Source organism: Calonectris borealis, chromosome 3 (assembly GCF_964195595.1).
Source record: "Calonectris borealis chromosome 3, bCalBor7.hap1.2, whole genome shotgun sequence".
NCBI lineage: Eukaryota > Metazoa > Chordata > Aves > Procellariiformes > Procellariidae > Calonectris > Calonectris borealis.
Window position 1 is genome coordinate 120,691,909 of NC_134314.1, and position 24,317 is coordinate 120,716,225.

The following is a 24,317-nucleotide window of genomic DNA, read 5'->3' on the forward strand; positions in this document are numbered from 1 at the left end:
TATTGTCAGCTAGCTACTCCACTCCTTTTTAGAATAAAAGTAGAAACTTGGTTGCTCTGCCTAGAGGAATATAACTGAGGCAACTGCATCAGACAACATTTTCCAAGACACACTGTCTCCATCTACATCCTTCTGTAGAGATAAAGACAAGACCTCATATCTCAAGATGCCACTTTGTTTAATTGTCTCTGAAGAATGAAGAGCCAAAATGAGGTTGCTGAGACCACCAAAGGGAGCAGGAAAGAAAAAATTAAAAAAAAAAAAAAAAGAAAGAAAAATAAATGATCTTTCAGGCAAGCAGTCTGCAGAAATACTGAAACTGGGTTGCCCTGATGTTTTCATGGGCTCAGGAGGTAAACTTTTTGTTAGCTGCCTGACCTGATTTTGAAGGGAGAAACACGAGAAACGTTCCTACCCTGCTGTCTTACACCTCCTAGGTATATGCCTACGTAACATAACACTGCATAGCATAGGTACTGCCAGACTAACGTGGTACCCAGATGGATACCATGGGGTGCCACACTTACCTGCAGAGAGCTGCACATGACACAAAGTTGCAATCATGTTAGTTTACCCCAAAATAAAGCTCTAGTGCTTTTAAAAGCTCACTGAGGCACACCTGCACCACCCTGCCTTGTGCAATAGAGAACAGTGGCAACTCCTTTTGCTCTGTCCTGCCAGGCAGTGGCCGTCCAGCAGGACATCTACCTCTCTCCAAACTAGGCACCAGTACCTAGCACCATTTTAGGTGCTTGGGATATCCTGCCTGGCACACAGATATCCCTCTGGGGACCGATGGCTCTCCTGTGGGTCCTGAGCCATATCCGCCAGCCCACGCAGCGGTCCTGTCCTCCCTAAGCACCTAAGACCAGTGCTCTTTTTATTTCAGCAACAATAACTCTTTTGAGCCGAGATGCCTCAAGCAGGCTTGGGCCTGGGTGGCCAACCTACAGCGCACCTGGTTTAAGTCCTGCTGGACCTCTCAGCTGTGTCTTACACTCAAGCAAGCTGCTCCCTCACTGCCCTACTCTGGCCCTTCCTGACCAGGAGGAGACACCTGCTTACCATAGCATCAGGGTGACGAGCTCCCTGAGGACAAGGAAAACAGCATAATCCCTGAAGCTCTGCTTTCTCATCACAGATCTTCCCTTCCTCAAATTCCTACATACCCTCCCCATCCTTAGAAACTCAGTTGCTCACGCAGATTTATCAGCAGGATAAAAGTCCCGCCAGTCACATCCACGGTCCCCATTGCAGGGAGCGTTTCCTCAGCTCTCCCTTCTCTCATACACCCACAGCTCCTGCTGGCAAGGCAAGGCCAGCCCAATCCCTGCGTGCCACCAAGGCACAAGTGCCTATGGGAATCAGTGCACAGGAAAGGTAATTCCACTTTAATTATCTCGGTAGTGGAAAATATCACCATGATTTGGACAAAGCACAGTACAAAATGAAGTACAGGTGCAGGGCACCCATGCTATGGTGTGCCTAACTTGACAAACCAGGTGTTTCCTCCTGAAAATTTTTGTCTTGAGGAATAGAGCAAGTGTGATCCTGCCCCCCCACTGAAAACAGAGTTCCACTCATTTCAGCTGTACCAGGATTTTGCTCATCCTTTTTTGCTGGAAACATACAATTTTTTTTTTGGCATTGGGATGATGCATAACTACTTGCTAAAACACCTAAATATCATGTACTTCAGGCAAAATAAGCAAAAAAATCTCCCCTTCGGTAGTGATTGTAATTAAAAGAAATCAGGAATGTGTTGATTTATTTTCCATCCATGTGCTTTTAATTTGCATCAGCATGCTGGTTTTGGCTGGGATAGAGTTAATTTTCTTCACAGCAGCTGGTATGGGGCTGTGTTTTGGATATGTGCTGGAAACAGGGTTGATAACAGAGGGATGTTTTCATTACTGCTGAGCAGCGCTGACACAGAGTCAAGGCCTTTTCTGCTCCTCACCCCACCCCACCAGCGAGCAGGCTGGGGGTGCACAAGAAGCTGGGAGGGGACACAGCTGGGACAGCTGACCCCAACTGACCAAAGGGATATCCCATACCATATGTCCTCATGCTCAGCATATAAAGCTGGGGGGAGAAGGAGGAAGGGGGGGGACATTCAGAGTGATGGCGTTTGCCTTCCCCAAGTGCCCGTTACACGTGATGGAGCCCTGCTTTCCTGGAGATGGCTGCACACCTGCCTGCAGATGGGAAGCAGTGAATGAATTCCTCGTTTTCCTTTGCTTCCGTGTGCGGCTTTTGCTTTACCTATGAAACTGTCTTTATCTCAACCCAGGAGTTTTCTCTCTTTTACCCTTCCGATTCTCTCCCCCATCCCACTGGGGGGGCAGCGAGCGAGCGGCTGCGTGGGGCTTAGTTGCTGGCTGGGGTTAAACCACAACAATCAGTTATTTCAATGGAAGATACATTGCAATTGCACTTTCCTGGTTGTTGTTCTACTGGGGTGCGTAATAAATGCTGTGAGATATTGTGCAAGAGAAAGAACAATACTTTGAACTAAATGTGCTGTTAAATTAAAGTCTTTTCTTGAGCAGTGAAAAAGTCCTGAGGCTTTTCATGTCAGTGACATAAGGTTAGGCAGACACTGAGCATTTTTTATTTTTCACCCTTTTGACAAAGATAGCACGGTACTGAAGTAAAAGCAAGTAACAATTTCTAACATGTTCAAAGATACCCGCTACAAAAAAACCAAACATGACCCTCTTCCCCACCGCCCCCAAAAACGTAAGGGGTCCAGTATTTAAAGGTGACACAATTCTTTTGTGATACCATTACGGGAAATCGGGTGGCAGTATCTCAAACCTTGCCAAATTATCCCCAGAAAGAAACACTCTGAACTGTTCAAAGAGCTTAATGTGCATTTTTAAGTGAATCCCAGTGTACAACTTCCTAAAGCATGGGATCCAATTCTATTTTGTGCTCTGAAGAATTCTATTAAACCTTCAGAGCACTTTGTGAAATGTGAAAATACAGTTTGCTAAAGAGATAGCCTAGGTGGTTGGCAGTAAATTAACCCAGTACTGCTGACTGTGGCCATTCTTGTGAGTTTGCTCCAAGGGATTTCTACGCTTTACACTATAACACCATTTACCAGGTTCTAAACTCGATTTGCCCTCTGGGTGCCAGTCAGCAGACCTTGGTGTAAAACATGGCCAGAAATTAGCTTGCCTAAGACTTGCATTTCAAGACCAGAACAGTGCTGTGTGTTACATACATCTAAGCACAACCCATTACTTACAATACTGTTGTTTTTCCCTAGTGGACTTTATGTAGTTAAGTTTTAGGCTGCTAGACTATGATGGCAGCTGCCCTGCCTAGCTGGTGTTGCGTAAATTACAATAGATCTCTCTCTGTGTTGCTTTGTAACAATTAACCTCAGAAAGGAGCTAACTCCATTTGCATGGTAATGAGACATTCATCTGAGCGACATTGGAGTTAAGCATGCTAATAAGTTTTTATGCAAACACCTGAGGGGTCAAGCACAACAATGGACTTGGATAAGAAAACCTTTTATTAAATGCAAATCACTTTTCTTGTAAATACTATGACAGAGGACTTCGCAGGACTAACACAGCTTGCAAGAATGAAGTCATTTAGGTTATATTTTCAGGCCCCCAGGCTGACTAAGGAATGTAGCCACTGATTTATTTATATTTTGAATTAGTATCAGCATGGATAAAATCTTCATTACAGCATCAAAGGAGGGAAGTACTACAGGAAGGTAGAGAGGAGAAAACAACAATATTGCCTTATCTTTCACAAATTTGTCACAGTTTCCTGGGATGCAGGAAGGCAGATAAGACACTGCTGCTGCAGAGCACAACAGAAGACTTACAAATTTGTCAGGTTTCCATCTTATTCCCCTATCTGGTTTTGCCAAGTGTATTTTAATGTAGGCAAATTTCCTAGTGAGCAGGTATCATTTTGGTCTCTATCTTGCACTAAAACTTCTTGAATTCATTCAATCAATTCACATTCTACACTCGAAGAGTTTGAGATCTTAGGACAATCAGTACCGAACATCACCAATGGGATAACTGGCTGCCAAACATCTTTGGGACTAAAGGAGCAGAACCTGGACAGGATTTCTCAAACACAAGGAAGGTTGCACAAGAAGGAATGAAGGGAAGAAGCTGACTTCGATTCATTTAACTCTGGCAGAGCCAAGTGCAGGAGGCCTCTTTTGTTCAGGAGAGGCTGTTAGCAGGACACACTGACACATTTTGATAGCACAGCCACTGCCAGGGGAGTGGTTCTGGTTAGCGATAACAGGAGTGAAACATGGGCAGCCCTCTAAAAAGCTGGCCTCGTGGCAAATCATTAGAGGTTTTGCTCCTGGACTAGAACATGCGAATTTAAATATCTAGACCCTCAAAACATATCCTGACTGAATTCTAGTACTCCACTTCCTTCAAAAATTAACAAAAGCTCTTGGGGATTGGCTCTGAATTGTCATATTGACTAATATGTAATAACTGCAGCAAATGCATCACATGTACGTCTTCAAGTGCATCAAACAGCATGAGATCTCAACATGGTGAATTTGGGATTCAGGGTGTTAGGAAACATTTAATATAACAACTATTAGCTATACCAGTCCAAATTCAAAAAAAACAGCTGTGATGTAAGCTCAGTAGGATAATTCTTAACAATTGTTTTGTAGTCAGGACAGCCTGGGCTCCTTTCAGTGTCCAAACATTGTAAACTACAGCTACTTACTTAAAAAGAATTCACATTACATTGGAGTTTGTGGGGAGCAAGACAGGAGGTTTAGAGCTAGGCAGCCGAGAAGGCCAAGAATGAGAAGGGAATTTGTTACAGAGTGAGAAAGGAGGAATCATGCATATTCAGTCTTCATAGTTTAAACTAATCTGTGTGGACCGTAAATAGAGTGGCATTTTGCAAACGCAGGTCAAAATAGATTAAAAATTATTACAACTCAGTTAAGAGTCACGAACATATATGACAAACACCGTTACTTCAATCACTATCTGCTATGAGCCTCACATCTTCTTCCAAAACAGACCTGGAACTTTCCAAGGTCAAGGGGAAGAACTCACCTGAAGTCTATGGAGGGAACCAGAAAAACGTTGAAGCAACACACTAACTAAAAGAAAGAGGGAAAGGCGACACGCAGGGCATACGAGAGTTTCCAAGCCAGAAGCAGAAAAATGAGAAAAAGGGAAGACTGAAGGTGTATTGAAAATGAACGTTGTCTTATAGCTGGAGAAGCAATGGCTGAACCATAGAGCAAAATACTTCAGAAAATAGTTTTCATTGAGAAAACTTGTACACTTTTGATAGGCAGTCCACCAAATTAAGTGAGGTTTCTTGTAGTACCACTAAAGAAAAGAAACTAAGGGGTGTATATACAATACATACTCAGCTTTTGAGTGAAAAAAGCATACTTCTGGAGCAAAAAAAAAATTTTAGCCTATTTTTTAAATTATGTGGTAAAAATGCAACTAAGAAATTATAAGATGGCAAAGCAGCGCAAACATAGAGGTTCTAGCCTTATAAGGGTTAAAATTACATGCTAATAGACTAGATTCCCAAAAATATAAGCCTAGAGCTGGGCTGATGACACTTAGGCACCTATAGTGTTAACGAAGGCTGTCCATCCAAACCTCCTGCTTCACTGCTCAGATCTCTAAAGTCACAGGAAGCTACCAAGTGCTCAGTGCTACAAAGAACCAGTGTCCAAACATGTGCGCACTCCTTAGTGTATTTTCAGGTTTGAAAACCTCAACTTACCATTCAAATCTCAACATAGTATCTCCTTTCAATAAAAAACAAACCAAACCACATAAAACTGCTAAATTCATACCATCATGTAACAGATTCTTGTGACAGAAAGGCCCCCTGAATAAACTGCTAGAGGAAAAATACTACTCGTTTGTCCCTGTACTGTGCTTCTCCACTGGATGCTTTGTTAAATACTGAACAGACAAAAATACTGAACAACTCTAGCTGTCTGAAATCTGCTGGCTGTCATCATGAGGAAACAGGCATCTCTTCCGTTTAAGACATTATGATCATTTCATTTGTTCTGTCACTTCATTGTTGCATTTTTCCAATTCAACACTAGGAACTATCAGCCTGCTATAAGAACTCAAACCAGAGAAAGACAAAAACTAGAAAGGGGAGATATGAAGATCATTCTGTTGAAAGTATTTTTTTGTCTTGTAAAAATAATCACCATCATGTTATCACTGGAAGACGACCAGTCCTGTTAAAAATTCACGGTTGTATCACATATTTCATGAGCGTTCCAGGGAAAATGAACAGTTAACTGCAAGCAAACCAAAAATGAATGAAACCAGAAAATACTATCATACAGCTCTTTACTGTTAAAGTGACACCTGGAACACCACTGACCTTTGGTGGCTGTTTCCACTGACAACTGTTATATACATTTCCTTTCCGAGAATCTCTTCATTATTACACGAAAACTCTGACGCTCAGAAACAGCTTAGGAAGAGAATAGTCTTTTACTTTGCCAGGAAAGATTACAATGCACGGGAAATGCACAGCATGGTTTCAAACAAAGGTATTTCCCTTCAACTCCAGAGTAGCTTTTAAACATAACAATCTTCTCCTGGCTATATTGTCCTGACCTGATTTCATTGGTCTTAAGACTAAATAATAAATAATAAGAGACTTCGAGGCTCAAGCCTATGTCTACTCTTTCCACAGTTTTGGAGTCAAAGACCATAGTCTTAAACAGAAATTTGTATTTTATTCCATACCTCATTGTGATTCTTGCTTAACCATTCCTTAATAGTGTTAAGGGCAATGACAGCAGCAGGCTCATTTGGAAAACCTAAAGACAGAAGAAATGAGAGATAAATAAAAGGCACACATTCTTCCATACATATAAGAAAACAAAAATCTGGATTTTTTTTTTCCGGACTATTTTGGGATTACAGTTGGTCAACTCCCTTCTTCACAGATTCGTACAAAGATTTTAGGTAACATCAATTAGTTTTTTTTCCAGCTAAACAAATTGAAAATAGGGCCAGTGATGTTTTATTGTTTTTTTTTTTTTTTTTTTTTTTTTTAAAAAACTCTAGTTAGGAAAGCTCCACAGCTCAAGAGAAGTAGAAACAATAGAGGGCTATACACAACTCATACTAGGCAGGCAACAATATAACACATATATCACAATAACAAATACTAGGCTTACATTCCATGGCTTGCAAGAAAAAATCAGACATTTCTTAAGGCATGAGGGCTTTCTTAAGGCTTTCTTTCTTTAATCCATCTGTCAGCAAAACGATACAACACTATGACCCCAATGCCATAGGCCTTATAAGGATAGAAATGTTTGAGTCAGAAATCTCTTAAGTTATAACCTAAAACATAACTAATAACTTTGGAAATTAAGAAAGTCATGAAGCATAAGCATATGAATTTAAGGCCTGATGTTGCATGATATACTAGCAATAGTAACTCCCCCCAGCACTAAACAATATCAGAAATCTTTCCAGGGATACAGACTTTTTGCTTTGATGGTCTCTATCTATCAAATCTAAAGATGCTTTCATTACTTAGGCAGCCTTAATTTAATTTTCCTTTAAATTCCTAACTTGAGGGCAGCAAATCATTTTTGTGAGGATTTAAAAATAAAAACCCATAAGCTGTATGAATAGCTCTCAGTAGGTTAGATTAATGGAACAATCTTTGAAGAGGTGGAGCTGCAGGCACAGTGTACAAGCAAGCAACGGGGCTAGACAGAAACAGTCATGAAATTTGGCATACAGCTGCATACATATAGCCTTTTTTACATCATACATCACCCTCGCACCATAAACTAAAATGCAGACACTGCAAAAATTAGTAGATGTGTCCAGCTTTTTGACTTGGCACATTATCCTCCAAACTCGTATCTTCTTTAACCCTTTTTCAGAACTTGTGCACTGCTAGATAAAACAAACAAAAAAATCCACACACAAAAAAAACCCCCAAAACCCACAAAATCCCTCCACCCTCTTTGAGTCACATCCCCAAAGCATTACTCCCTGTAACTGGACTCTGCAAGGATTTTGTCCAGCAGTATGCATACTGTTTCAAAGCGATGGATGACAACTATCCAGCAAGAGTAGCAAGTAAAATAGTCAATGTTTGAGTAATACTGACGTTCAGCATGTGCTTCCTTTGCTCACACTTCTCAATAAAGCATATTTGAAAATTTTTTGAAACCTTTTTTCCCAGGTCCAAGACGGAAAATTAGCTAAGATCCTACAAGTATTACTGTGGACACTCCCACTGCCGCAGGGAATGTCATTCTTATGACATTTAATAATGCTGCTAATATCATCACGGCATAGGTCTTATGAAACAACTAACGAACGCTAATGAAACCCAAAGCAGAGGCTCCCAACAGCCCCATTTTCATCATATAAAATAACAGACCTTTAAGCAGACCGTCTGCTAAAATTAGCAATATTCTATCTAACAAACCAGGACTTTGTAATATCGAAATTCTGTACCGAGTGTGGTAGATCTGCCTGGCCATATAATGAACGCCACGCAGAGGGAGAAATGCGTATTTCAGACAACTGATATACCATTGTTTATGCACTGAATGGTTTATTTTCAGAACAACTCTCCCTCCAGCAAGATTCGCTTTTCAGGCTTGTTTTTCACTCCCTTGCAACAGGGTATTTGCCCAAAACTGTGATAAAGCACTGGCGATTTTATAGAATCTCTCCACATATTGTACATTATTTAGAAAACTGCTGCCATACTAACCGATCTTAAATAGAAGCTTATCTAGAAAACTTGTGTTCAATTATTCCTAAGTAACCACAATGTAAAGGAAATAGTTCAGCAACCAAAATAAAAAGTCTTGAATTCTGTGTATGAATTCAGAAAATATCTTGAAATCCATAGAAACCTTTTATGACCAGTTATCAAAGAAAAAAATCTAATTAGTATTTTACACACATTTCTGGTAATTTTAATGAAAGGATTGACCTTATTGACTTTATGCAGAAGCAGGATGGAATTTAGCCTCCTGTTCCATACCATGCACCAGCACAAAAGGCCCTGTGTCTCTGATTCTCAAACAGCAAAACATCTTGTTTTATAGGAGTGGGTTAAAGGGAGATAAAGTGAGATGGGATCTTTTTAAACATGATTTTGCGTTGTTTTTATCTCTAAGCTACATTTGTCTGCCATAATGTTTCTGATCTGCTCCCATACATGCACCCATCCCCCTTCCCAACTTTCCTTTCAGGGAAAAAGCAATCTCAGTGAGCACGTGGGAATCAAATTACTTGAGAGAAATGAGCTCGAGGAGCCTCACAGTTAACCGACTGCTGGAGCAGCAGCTCAGGCAATTCTGGCTAAAGGCTCAATTTCACAAAAGATAAAACAGGTAAAGTAATAAGAGTGACACTGGCCCATGTTACTGCAGTGAGCGCTCCTCCAGAATACTGAAAAGGACAAGGGCACAAAAAGGCAAAGAAGCATTAGCCGTAAGGTACAGGCAAGCGGTGCCTCCGTAGGACTTCACCGGGTTTATTTGGCTGGAGAAAAAGGGAGGGTTGGCAGCCTGTATGTCGTGGATAGGTGTGGGATGAAGCGCATACCTACCCACACAGGCCTCTAACTTGGGCTGGGCTTCCTACACCCTCCAGTGGCAAAGCCGACATTTTGGCAACAAATCCCCCTACGTCACAGAAACGGTGCAGGCTACCTTCGGTTCCTCAAGAGCTGCTTCAGCAAGTGGGAATTTTACTACAGCCCTCTGCATTTTGCAGTGCCCGCTAATCACATCTCACCATCTGTTACCAGGATCTACTCCCAACCCTTCAAGTACAGCAAATCCTAGAAGCGAGCAGCTGCCATCTCTTGCGACCCTCTCAGTTGAGGAGCCTTCCTTTCAAGTACAGTTTTATTCATTACAGCTGACGCCACGGTGGGTGCAAGACTGATAAGTCAGTAGGAACGAGGGTGTGCAGAAAGTCCTGCATGGTTTGACAGACGTGGTGGGTGAAGGAGAGATCCCATGTGGGCTGGGCTGACCTTTACTCTGCTTGTTCAACACTACCGGCTCTGGAAAGTATGTCAGCGTTGACCACCTCCACGTGCCTGTCTCTCTGGCCACACGGGAAAAGGCTGTATCGCAGCTGTGTCTCCAGAAACACCCGTTACTCCAAAATCTTTATAATTTGCTTGGAAACTGTTACGAAAGCTCTCCTGTCTTTGCCCAGTTGCTTCACAGCTAAAACGTCCCTCTAGACAAGACAGCTGCCTTTGTATACGCCTTTAGAAAAGTGGCTGCCAGCTTTAACACTGACTTGGGTACCAGCATCAGTCAAACCACAGCCGAACTTAGAAACCTCCTCTCCTCCTCTTTGCATGTTGCTAATAGGTGTATATACTACTACATTCACTCCCTAAGAGGAATGACTATGCCTTCATACTCCCCACTACCAAACCCCCATCCTACTACCATCACATAAAATATACCTCATCTGAACTCTACTGCTTTTGGTATGTCCTTGCACAGATATTACCCACGGTGACAGCCTATGAAAGCCTTTAAAGGTCTTCAAACTTACGAGCTTCTGCACCTCTTTCCAGGAGTTTACCACCTTATTCCTGGAAATTGTAACACTGACTTGAAAAATGGCTGATGAAACATGCCGTACACAGTGCAAGTTGTCACAGTCATCATGGTCATAATTTTCCAGAGAAGGCATGGTAAGATCTGGCAAAATTATTTTAAAATATCCGATATTGAATAAACATGCTGTTTTAGAGAAGGAGAGTGTGGAGGAGAACTGAGAAAGATAGTAACTGTAGAGATATACATTGAAGTTCCCCTTACATTTTGTATTTATCCCCTGGAAAGCAACTGGTAAGAACGTAAGTCCCCCTGTTTCATCAACATATGGAAAATATGTGACGAATTCCCTGTTGTTAGACCCTCTAGTGTAAACGCTCAGCCTTTTGTGCTTGAGGGATTTAGCAGAGAAACATTCACACTACTGTGAATGTTTGTTACTGTATGCCTAATTTGTCTGTGCAGTATCTGAAAACCGTATACTAGGAGCTCTTCAGTGAATAACAGTGCGACAAGGATTTTGTGAGATAAAATTAATAGAAATCTATTTAAGGGACTCCCAAATTGTATGGAGATGCTGGTAGCTTTATCGGTCTCTTTTACTGTGCTCAATCCAATGCTGCATCTTATTAAAAATGTCTAGGTTATTATCAGGTAATGCCACCTCCCCATGAAAAGCCCATTAATAAAACATAAGTACTAAATAATCAACCCTTAATATGATGTAGCTGAAGATGATAGCAGATTGTATCAGTCAGGTTATAATACTAACAAGCAAATGTCAATCCAGAAAATCACTTCAGGAGCTGCAGGGTTAAGTGTTATACCAGTTTAACTGAGATGCCTAATGTTTTCCGTAAATCAACTCATCCTGGTAAAAAAGGGTCTGCATCTTTTTTTGTTAGCACAGCCTAAATGCTAGACAGGTTTTTATTCATTTAAAATATTCTCCCTTCTCTATGGTTTCTGAAAGGCTCATCACAATCTTAATATTCTTATTTGCCAGTTTTAATGGTTTCATTTTGAAGCAAATCATGAAAAGAACCAAATGCACATCAACAAATACTCATTATGTGTTTCTCGTACTTTCTCAGAAAAATATCTACGCTGGCATGTTTGTGCATACATCAAGTTTACAGACTGTTCCCATGTTCTAAAATCAAACCCGAGTCCCATTGTTTAATCAACATGACTGTCAAAATGTAATAACTTCCATTTATTTAGTTTATGTATTTGTCAATGCTGTTTAATAATATATGAAGGATGCTCTTCAAATAGCAGGCTCAACAGTCACATTTTGACACTGTGGAAGTGTACCAAAGCCCCCTCTGCAGTGAGCATGACAGGGATTTCCACCATGCACCAAGTATTTGCTATGTGGGACTCATCAGCACCAGATGGTGTGGAAAATAAAGACTTTTCCCAGGTTTGTTTAAAAAAAAAAAAAAAAAGGCACTATGCATTTATTCCATACATGTTCTGAAACCCAGTATTATTATCAGGGCTGAGAATGCTTTCTGAATCACAACAGACGTGTGAATAACGGAGCTTCATTATGGTCACGTAGGTTAAGGCTAGCTATTGACAACACACTAATCATAACACTTCATTCTTATCACTTTATGACAATAAAAGGATACAAATCAGACGCACAGCCCAGCATGCCTGAGGTGGGGTTACTCAATATATTCACTTGTCCTTCAGCTGTGAAACTAGCAGTACAATCTTGCAACTGATCCCATATGATCATCTTGTCAAAGATATATTTTAGTAGTCAAAATGAAATCACTCGTGCTAGGTTGATTCCCATTACCATGGTAAATCTGGCCTCTTTAGAAACAGAGATGGTAGTGTTCTACCAACAAGCTCCGGTTGTTGCTATTTTTGAGCTTTTTTTCCTCCTCTGCCCGCCCCCCCCCCTTTTTTTTTTAATATAACCATGATCACGTGGTGATTAGATAAACAAGCCGACAAGTTGCTAGCTTAATCATTTTTGTGGACACTCGCAACCTGGAAAGGAAGTGCCCTCATTTGGATCAGCTGCATTGAAAACTAAAGAGAAGAGCCATGAATCTTTTACTAAATAACCTACCTTGCCTTACTGAACTCATTCAGCCAGAGAAAACCTTATTTGCTGTCCACTCAAAAAATAACTCTCAGAAAGACAGTGAAATTAAGTACTGTGAAAAGCCAGTAACCTTTCTGTTACTCCAGTTATCCCAAGAAACAAAGCTGCACATATTCACTGTATCCCTTATAGACTATGCGAGAGTAATTAATTAGCATGCATATAAAACATCAAAGGAAAATGAGAAATTTTCAAAATGCATAAACAAAACATTCTTCTGAAGAAATCATCATATGTCTCTCAATTCCTCTCAAGCAAGGAACTTGCCTTTTCATTTTCCTTGAATGAAAAAATTCAGCAGCAACAGCTACAGTTCCTGAAGAATGATTGCCTGAATAATCGCTGACGTGATAAAGAGGCAGCTGGTAGAAGATAGTTAATAAACCCAAAATAAGCATCTAGCAACTAATGCAAGAAACGGAACGTCCCTGCTATGATGCAGTGACACAAAGCAGGTAGAGTACTGAAATGATGGAGAGCCCTTCTTCATCCACAGAAGCGCACCGGGTAACTCGGTGATCCCTGGTTAAGTCAACCAGAGTCAATGCTGGCACCAGGGCACATTATAAACCTCATGCAAGTCAGCAAAACCAAGACAGGTTGCAGGCCGAGATGCACTGGCTCTCTTGACAACAGGGCTGGCTCAGCCTCAGCTTGTCAGAAAAGATGCCCAGTGTGCGCTCACTGCTCTGCTGACTGAGACTGGTCTCTTGTCCGATCAGCACGGCAATCCACCTTCATCATCTACAACTCAGCCGCTTTTTCTGTAGGAGTTGCAAATCTGGGCTCAGCTTACGGCTGCAGTCGAAGAGAGGTCAGTTACAAGAAGGTAGCTAAGATGCAAGAAAAAACACGTCATTGCTGTTTCCCTGAAACACATGATATCATACCATGCTTCACGTCACACTCTACTACACTGATATCATCAGGAAAATACCTGCCATACAATTGCCTTAACAGTGCCAGCTGAATATAGGTGAATGCTATAATTATTTAGGTCATGTGAGCAGATAGAGACTTGCACTAACAAGGTCTTAGGATTCCACTAAAGAAAAACTAGATTTTAAGTTTACCAAGCTGATTGATATCTGTTAGCATTGGAAGGGGTGTGTGTGGGGGGAGGAGTTTTACTGAAAATGCATTTACACTTAGGCTGCTGAAGAGGGATAGAGCTTCCTACTGCAGGAGGTATTATACTGGGATCCTGCAGGAGAGCTGCATATTTGCAAGAATTTCACTTTTCTGCAGCAGTCAGTAGATTTTTTATTGGAAGTCAAGATTTTGGTTTCATTCTTTTTCCAGCATTTATAGGGTATGCTTGCAGGGGGACCACATCGTGGATAAATGGGTTCTCTAACAGTCTTGTAAAAAAATATAGCAAGCAATACTCAGAGACTCTCTGGGAAGCAAACTGCTTCAGAGCTGTGCTGTTTACTGTGCTATGTGATGGAGCTTTTCTGTCTGTCAGGGTATTTCTAATGCCCATGTGGAACATTAAGGCTTCAAGCTGAGCATAATAGGGGAAACAGCAGAAAGATACCACGGCAACACTGAAAGGGAAAAGATCTCACTACTCCTGTCAATTCGCGTTCTCATATGGAAAGAGAAAGTATATACAGTGGAAATGCAAGTGAGAGATCTACTTACGCAGGTAGTTTCTCAATTATAAAATCTACCTATGAGAGTGTATATGCAACGTTTACATAAATTACACAGCCGTTCAGACACACGCATGCAGCTGTTCATGAGCTCAAGCACATCATTCTTCTTAAAACACACTCTACACCATATCCAGAACTGCTATTCCAGAAACAAGTGTTGTACAGAGAAACATTAATTGAAAGAGGTTTCAAAGTGTACATGAGCTCCTTAATGCAGAGTATTTAATCTTCTACTTATCCATATATAGCAAGCAAGTTGTTTTTTTAGGGTGGCAACATAATACAGCAAAAGTAATTTGAAACAAAATGTAAAGCACTAGTCAACTGTGAAATCTCCCATCATACACCGAATTGAACAGCAATGGGATATTGGCTTCTTTGTAGTTACAGTTCCAACAAGGTTAAACATTTATTCTACCCACTGATTTCAATAAAAATGCCTTGTTCTCTACTGAGGCAATGTGTAGGGAATCAATCTTAGTTTCCTGAAGTGCCTTGCTAATGCTGCAAGAGATAAACAAACAAACAAAGCCCCCCACACCCACACACTCTAAATTCCACTTGAAACTGGCAGTTTTTCTGAAAAAAAATGTGGTTCAATGCAGTGAGATGCTTAACCTTTACTGACACTATCCCGGGCCCTCCTTGACACGCAGTCCCCCTAAGCACTGAGGGAAGCCTAAGCATTCCGAGATCTGCTGTTCAGCGATAGGAATAAAGTAACCATCCTGGACCTCGCAGAGCCCGGTTTCCTATGGAAATGCACCTTGCAATTGATTGCAAACTCTAATTGAAGGCTCGCCTGAAGTTGAGATATTCTCAGTGTGCCTCTCCTTGCTGGACTCCCTGATGTCTACTAATGCATCTACCACTACGGGCTGGGCAGGGGGAGAAGGGGGAGAAATTGCTGTGAGAGGCTCTTTCTTCTCCTTGCTGACAGGATCTTTGTGCAGGCAGTGGGAGCTCAGAAAATGCGCTGGAAGTGCAGCAGGTTGGGGTGGAGGAAGAGGAGGAGAGGGAGGGAGCACAGGACCTCTTGCTACAAGATGGGGTGCAGGGTTTTGGGGAGGAGGGCTGAATCTGGCAGAGGCAATGTCAAGGCTGTGGGCTTTGCCGGAGCTCTCGGTATTTTGACTAGAATAGGCAGCACATTGTGACAAGAATTACAAGTACAAGGACTTGGGGATACACATATATATGAGGGACGTGAGGGAAGACAAGCTACCGCAGCAAAATGAAGGGAGATAACAGTATTAAAAAGTCTGAGAAACTTCAGAGGAATAAAACATACATAGGTAATGGACCAAAATACAAAGTCACATAAAGAAAACAGCCAGCGCTGCCAGCCCAGCTCTATCCTTTAAATCACTTCCACCACATTCAATTGCATCTGCTCTGACAGATGCAACCCAAGGACCCAGCTGGATTATCTAAAACCAGCAGAGTACTTGGTGAAGGCCATACACGTACAAAAACAAACAAAATAATCTGACATTTTTTCTACCGGAGCACAGTTTTTATCTCCTCTCTAAGAGAAATCAAAGATTTCCTAAGAGCACATAAAGAAAATGAGCTGAAACTACATATACTCGCTCCTTGTGAGGAAAAAAAAATAAAAGGAAAAAAAAAGGGAAACAAAGACGTTCTTTTATCTTTTTCCCCAAAAGACATATATGGAAAAACATTATAGGGCAGGTTGGGTGAAAAAGCAAGAGACATATACTTAATCTACTTAGTTTACTCTTTTTAACAAATACATTATTGATTCTTGGTTTGTGTATATTATTCACACTGTGGGTTTTTTTTCCATTCTTGCTTCAGGCAGTGATAAACCATACTAAAGGGTCACACAGTCCAGCAGCTATTGTATTCAGGAAATCTACAACAGCTCAAAATTGAAATATTTCCAGATAATCCAGAGTTCAAAAATGCTAGTATATTTTAGAGGAACAGAGAGGGGAGTGCATTTCATTTTGGATGCTTAATGGCTTCAGTTCTTCACTGAACAGTAGGGCACTTCATACTACTTCAACACCCGCTACGTGAATGCTGCTAAAACAAGTGCTTGTGCAGGATGTTTGACTTGACACATCATTGCACTTTCTCAATATTTTATGCATTAATTTTTTAAGAGGAAACATTTTTTTCCTCCTTGCCTAGATGCTGCTTCGTTTCTGTAGAAGTCATTTGCCTGGCAAGCGGTGAGCTCCATCTGAAAATACATATCCTTTTTATCCAGCAAGGGTCACAGTGCGCCTTATTTGATTTTATGCTACCGTATGTATCAGCAACCAGCCAATCTACTCTAGATGCATAACTTCATTTCAGGCTGTATTGCAGCAACTTTGTGAACAGAAATTACGTGGAAGCCACCAGCAGCTATTCAGACTTCCTCCCAGTGCTGCACTGCAAACTGTTTTTACTTGTTCTGTTACCTGAGATCACAGCAGTATACGCAAAAGGAGAAATGTGATTAGAAAGAGTTTTAGGGATTGGATTAATAGGAAAACTGGTTTAAAGCAAAGACAAGGAAAACTTGAAATTTAAAACAGGTTTGCTGAAATCAGTGTTACAACTGTGCATCTCGTACTTCCAATACTCTTAGCAAGTCCTCGTGCTAAAGAGCATAGAACAAACGATTAACAGGTAAAATACAAAAATATCATAATCTCTTGGAAAACCTTGACTCTTCTTCCACCTTCTTTCTGTTTTTAAGGACTCATTCACTCACATGCTAATTACATATATCCGCATTAGCACCCCCTTATTGCAACACTTCTCGACTGACAATCAGCCCCTAGCATCGGTTGCCTTGTAAACCCAACATCACTAGTTGATCAACAAAATATCCCAGATTTCATCAGGTTCTTCAGTGTATCAAAAGATCACAGCATTAATTGTGTCAAACAAGTATTTTTTAAAAATATGATTTCTGCTAATATCTCTAATTTGCAATTCACTCACAATTATGCATTTACTGAGTCTTGCACACTTCAGTCAAAAAGGAACTTAAATAACTAGTTAATGGCACTTCCAATCCCACAAATTCAAATCCAATTTAGTGTCAATATGAACTTTAGGTCTTATTAACACTTGTTTTAAACAGCACTGTAGCATTTTCAGCATGTATTCTGACAAGTTGTCAGTGTGATTTTTATTTTTTGTGGTTTTTTTAAATCCTTATACAAGCAAATGTGTTCTGCTTTAGCAGGTAATGGAAATTCCTAATGTTTAGAAAGGTTTAACAAACATCAACATTTCTGGTTAGACCAACATTGGTAAATCCAGCTTTAAAGTAAAAAGATTTCATTTTGCGAGAGGCTGTTCTTCAGGGGAAAAACCCCACACAAACACGCTTTCCATGTCATTTTGAACACTATTCAAATTGATATAGGGGAAAGAGAAATGCCCACGCAAATTACAATTACTGTAGTCAGAAGCAATGCCCATATTTGAAAAGAAGGAGCCTATATGGTTGGTTAGATCAAGCAGCGAAGGATATGGAAGACTAAGAAATTTCTTTTGTCCAACAACCCAGTACAAATAAGAAGCTGATCTGGACAATTTAAATGTAAATTTCTTACCACCTGTCAAATAAGCGAGATTTAAAGACCTCCACTTAAAAAACTAGGCATCTCCAACCTGAGTCTTTAAGTGAAAATTGACCTCCCACCTCAATTTCCTTGTAAATGTGGCCATGTGGCAGCAGAAGGGGTGGTTTCTTCCAGCCTTTTATTGAATTTAGCAATCTCAGCATGAGACGACCCACCCTACACCTGGGCAAAACGACACTTTTGAGGCAGACCTCCACACTCCACGCCGCAGCCAAACACAACTAATCCTCTTGGAAACACGACGTCCCAGGTAGATCAGCGACAGGCATACGGAAAAGCATTTAAACTTACTGGACGGAGAAACGTCATTGATTATTAAGCAACGAAGCAAACTAGGGGAAATAAAGGATCTTTAATTAGGGGAAACGTAAAAAGGTGGGTCACTTCAAAAGAGCTTTTTACACAGTCGAAACTGAACACGTTAGAATCGAGCTTACGGAGCAGCTTTAGCTAATGTGATTTCCATTAATTTTCTCAGATCAAAGGGTCCCCTCTATACATACAATTACATTGAAGATAGCTTGCATTAACACAACGGCTGCACATCTCCGGATTGTGAAAAATACCACTGCAATATTGAGTCGGGCCAGGATTATTTCAGCAACTTATCTAGTCTTCCTCACATCTCTGGGGACAGAAGCCAGTAAAACCCTAAAACTGCATGAAGGAGGGAAAATTATCACTGTGTGGGACAAAATCTAGAGAAGTCAGGGCAATTCAGGCAGATTTACAGCGGTTTTACCTCAGCTCTCCTCACAGGACTTACCCCTGGAGGGGAAAAAGGGCCTTTCCCAGCTCTACGCCTCAGGACAGAACAAGGCATTTCACAAACTCTCCTCCTCCCACTGCAGCGATCACAGACAAGATGGCAAAGAACGTGTCTCAATTAAAATAAAACTTCATAAACTTTCCTGGTCTGCGGATAAGTTTTTGCTCTTGTACTGTGTGCAGGCGTCGAGGCGCCGGCAGCAGGGGGGCTGTGGGGCGCTGGGGAGGAGAGCCCGGGGTGGCCCCGTGCCTGGCGCAGCCGGTTCCGGCCGGTTCTGGCCCGCTCCAGCGGCCCCACCACAGGGGACAGCCCGGACCCTCCACGGTGCCAGCGGCGCCTCAGGGGGGAGCTGGTTTTAGAAAGGGCAAAACAGGGCCCAGCAGTGAGGAAAGAAGACAAAAAATAAATGTGAGAAACAGCTCCGCAAGCTCCTCTTGCGTGAGGGGGTGGAGGATTTGGGGGTGATGTTGAACCTGGGAAAGAAGGGGTGCGGGGAAGGCCTTTGTCTCTCACTACCCAAAGCTATTTTAACTGGCAATAAATTAATTTTCCCCAAGTCAAGTCTGTTTTGCCCATGATGGCACTTGGCAAGTGATCTCCCTGTCTTTATCTCAATCCACGAGCTCTTTCGTCTTATTTCCTCCCCGTCCTGCTGAGGAGGAGTAAGAGAGTGGCTGGGTGGGCAGCCAGGGTCAAGCCACCATACTACCACAGATTTCTGTGTCATAGAATATTCTAACTATTCTATTTTTCTTTCACCGAAACACACAATTTGGAAACCTGCAAAATGAAGTCACAATAACATGCAGAAAAACTATAAAAAAGGCAGCGAATGGAAAATTATGCTGGTGAGACCAGCGTTATTTTGGAGGGGTGGGGGAGCAATTCTAGTGAGACTTTTCTAGTTAGATTTACAAAACTAACAGGCTGTCATTCTACAAGAAACAAAGTTGATGTTTACAAATCAACTGCTAAAGAAAGGACCTCCACAACGAAGCAAGAAAACTCACAGTACTGATGAGTCAAAACAAATGGGATCAATACCTACGGTTATTTGAATTATACATATTTATATATGAGCTTTGCAAAATAATCTCATGCAGCTTGATGCTTATACAATTAAAAGCTACTGAACTTACGGTAACTACCTGGAGAAAGGAAAAGAATAACAGACAAAGTTTGTAGGGTTATGCCACTGGAAGTCTGAACATTACTACTTAAAATTATTTCAAAAAGCAAACAACGGTGCAGTTGCTATCTAAAATAATTAGCAATAAATAAAAATAAATTATATTAACACTGTAATAGATACTAATCAAGCCATGTTAAAACCACCGTATGTCCAGCACTCGGTATTTAACTTAAAAGTATTCTAGGAATAGAGAAAAAAAGTGGCGTACGTCTGAATGGAAGGATCTCCAAAATTCAGAAGGGTCAAAGGAGGAGGATTTGTATTCCTTAGAAAACAAGAGATTACAATTAAACCTCTAAGACACAAAAGAATTTGAACCAACAGAAAGACTAATTGCTGCAAGGTATCTGAGTTCACACGAACACCAAAAGAAGGGAAATGAACTCGAATTAAGAAACCCCCTCTGCAATAGGAATTTGGGAGAAATTTCTCTATACAGACTGAAAGAGCAGGAAGGGGAAGAAAATGCTAAGGATAGCAGTCAGACTACCTTATGCAAACAGTTTCAAAACTAGTTAGAACACTATATGAAGAAAGAGCTAGTGTGCAGTGTAGTGCCAAGTCAAAGGAGGAAACGATGCACGTGTGAGCTTCTGGGACATTTCTCGTGCTGAAATTTTAATATGGATCTTGTTTCCTATCGGTTCCCATCAGATTCCACATATACCTTTCTCCTGCTCTGTGTATGTAAGAGTGGGACAATACCACCCGGTACACACTGAAAATAATTGATGATTCAAAAGGATCGAGGTACTTTAGAAAACTCAGTAAACAAATGAAAAAAGCCCGCACGCTAGTTTTAACATAGCAAGTTCAGAGAATGGCAAGACATCACCTTCTAAATCCAGTTTTAACAAGTGAAGATGCTATCGCCTCAAGCAGCTCATCTCTGTCCCCCAGGAGCTACTCCACACTCAGACCTGCTGGCCGAAACATTTGCGTGAACATCCTTTGCTTTAGTCCAAACCACGTGGGGTGGGTTAGCTTCAGTCTAAGGTTTTTTTCTTTCCAGCCACGCTCCTTGGGATTGAAACAGGTTAGCAAGCAGTCATGCAAGCAGGCGGACGGACAGACGTGAGGCGGCTGTGACTCCTGGCACGGGCCGGCCGAGGGAACCGGCAGCGAGCTGTTGGAGGCCAAGCACCCTCACAGCAGGTGGAACTGGAGTAGCCAAATAGTGCTTACATAGGATTGCTTGGATGTTTTGGTGGTGGTGAGTTTTGTTTTTTTTAAAAGCAAAGCATCTTTTAAATAACTGTATCCAATGCGTATTAATGAGATGATACTGTCTTAAGCGTTGAAAATTATAGACAGATAATTCAGGATTGGATTGAAGCACACGATTTACCTCCTAGTGTTTACTAAGTGGATATTTGGATTTGTTGTGAAGGAAGAGGAAGAGAGTTTCATCATCAGTTCTGACACTTTAGGGGAAGATAGGAGCTTTATAATTTAGCGATCCAGAGACATTAATGTATTTAAGCAGGCAGTGACAAAAACAAGCAATAAATACAGAGTAACCTAAATAGCAGGGATCATACATTAAAACTTACAAAATTAAGACTACACATGAAATTCAGGAGGAACCATTTTGTTTACTAAGTAGAAAACCAATGAAATATGTTGACAGTACGAGTCATAAAAACAAATAATAAAAATAAGTAGATTAAAAAAAATTGTGGAGCTAAGAGAAAACTTAAGTCACCAAGAATGATAAAATGTGGAGCCAGGCCTGAAATATATTCAGTGCAAATATCAAGGTGACCCCTTCGTAGCTGGAAGCTTTGATATCATGAAACTTCGCTAATTTGTGAAAATTTATCTATTAAGTAAACACAATTCATTATCCAATGTAATTTTTTTCATGTAGGTAATTTCTTGAAATCCTATGTAATTTAAACATAATACATGAACTACAAGTCTATGTTTTATTGGCATAAGTGCTGATGGAGAAACATTTCTATCTATTCCTTTTCAGAAAATGTTCAGCTTAGTTAAGGTCAGCATAAATGCCAAGTAATCAACATGGGAAACTCCGAAGAAGGTCAACCACTAGGAAAAGAAATCCTGAAAACATGAAACAAGCTAAGGAAGGATTCAGAAGTTAATTCTTTACCATCAAATGCATGAAATTCCACAACTAGAACATCACTGACCGCCCTTGGTCAGTCAATTTTGAATACGCTGGCATTATTAAAGAAATTCAATAGTAGAGCAGTTAAATATTTCCATGTCACTTGCACACAATTTTGAAAAACATCAACTAAAAATATACACAGGGAGTTGATAAAACCTTGTGTATGCACATAAATTAAGCAGCTAGACATTCTTGTACATTCAGTTTGTCAGTTGTACATTCTCCACTCCTTGGTTGCCAAGCATGGTAAATACAATCACTGCTTCTGATTACCTATATTCAATAAAATGGTGACAACTCATTAATCAGGCCACACAATAGCGAGACTATTACAAGGTTCCACAACCTGAAACCCTCATTAGGGACGACACAGAAGCATTGCTAATATGCATCCTCATTACCTGCATCATGGCTGACAGCTTCGATTAGAAGAGAGCTTTGAGTCTCACATCTTCCTTTGTGAAAAGCCTATCACATATCAGTAAACTATTGCTTTACTGAAAACTAGTAAATTATAACTTATGAAGTCAACAGCAAAGTAAAATAGAAGATTCCTAGAGCACTGACCAGCATGGTCAGCATGTAAGTAGAATCACTGTTTTCTTCTATATTGTATTTAGTACTGTGGAAAATGCAGCAACTTTTCCTTTCTTTCTCACTTTGGGAACTAGGCTTTATTTTTCTAAAAGGGACAAAAATAATCTTCTCTTAATTAAGCAATGCCTGTTGAACAACTGTATTGTTCTTTTCTCTCATCGCTAAAGCCAGGAAAAAAAAAAAAACACCAAACAACCAAACATAGAAGACTACAATCAGCTAGCAAATATAGCTCAAAGTGTTCTTGGCCTTACAGCAGTAATGTTCCTAATGGCACTCGGCAAAAAAAAAATATAATGTTCTGGACTCATAATGGTCTGCTATTTTGTGTTTACTAGCTACAACAAAAAGAATGGTTAAAAACCTATCAGTGGCATAACGTTTAGGCACCTATTATGGACACAAGTATAACTACCTTACAGTAATTAAAGGCATAAGAAAATGATTAATGTTCTGAAGCCATGAAACTGCATCAGTTGAAAAGCTATTATGATTGCACTGTCTACAGCTCACGGCCTACGCTGGGCAATTTACGCTGATATGCATTCTGCATAAAACTGATACTCATTTTTTCCAACATTGGATAATGAACTGGCACATAAAGTTTAAACTACACACCACAGACTGGTCACCGCTGGAACAGTCGATTTACTCTCATCCTAAGGATGCAACTGGTTTTTTTAGCATTAGGTTCTAGATCTTCCTATTCTGTATTTTTCTCATCAGAATGCCCAACAGTTCACACTATCATCTTCTCCATTTTAGAAATACGCTTTTGATCATAAAAACTGAGAAACAGGAAAATGGATACAGAAAACATGCTACCTGGCTGCCAGCTGAAACAATGTGCTGACATTTATCCTGGCTCTTATTTAGCTCGGGGATGTCTGAACCAGGCCCTCCCCATGCAGGATCGGCATAACATTTATGCACATTGAACAGGATCCTTCCTCAGCAAGTGACCTGTACGTGCCACTCAATTTGACTAAGTAAACCAGAATTTGTTTTTTGACAGAACAAGTCACAATGTGTGATGAAAGACGATATTTTCCATATGGGATACTTCCAACTCCTTGAAAGTGAAGGTTTAATGTTCTTATTCCAGAGAGAAATAAAAATGGAAGGGGACAGAAAGTCTTCCAGTGCCACAGCATCACATACAGTAAATTATTACCTTATAAATAGTATTATACGTTATTTCTGTTAAAGGGTTCTTTCAAACATCACAGAAGGGGGGGGGGGGGGAAGTGATACACTGCATTGTCCAAAACTAAATTGGAAAATGATAGATACCGTTTATCACCTAGTAATCTATAGGAAAGCAAGCACTCCACTCTTGTATATAAGTAATATATTGAAAGGAATAAAAAGAGAGACACACACAAATCACTTACAAATCAGACTTTAAAGTAATGTTGTTTCCAAGGGGCTAGATACTCTTTCAAGAAAAAGTTAGATAACGACGTCTTCTCTGCCCAAAATGAATATTGTAAGAAAGGTATGATATGTTGGACCAGATTTCTCCTCTGCTGAAGTCAATGAAGTTAGAGTCAAAGCTAATAGGGTCAATTACAAAAAGCTAGATTTATTCCTCTAAATGCAATGGAATGTTTCACAGCTAGTGC

The 24,317-nt window shown here is 40.6% G+C and overlaps 1 protein-coding gene across 3 annotated transcripts in view; it reads right to left on the reverse strand.

The window, feature by feature from the left end:
• The window catches only part of MACROD2 (mono-ADP ribosylhydrolase 2), an 888,004-nt gene that overhangs the window by 256,814 nt on the left and 606,873 nt on the right, over nucleotides 1-24,317 (reverse strand). For all 3 annotated transcript variants that reach the window (XM_075147699.1, XM_075147698.1, XM_075147696.1), the window contains exon 8: nucleotides 6,768-6,841. In XM_075147699.1, coding sequence (XP_075003800.1) covers nucleotides 6,768-6,841 — 74 coding nt within the window. The remainder of the gene's footprint in view (nucleotides 1-6,767; nucleotides 6,842-24,317) is intronic.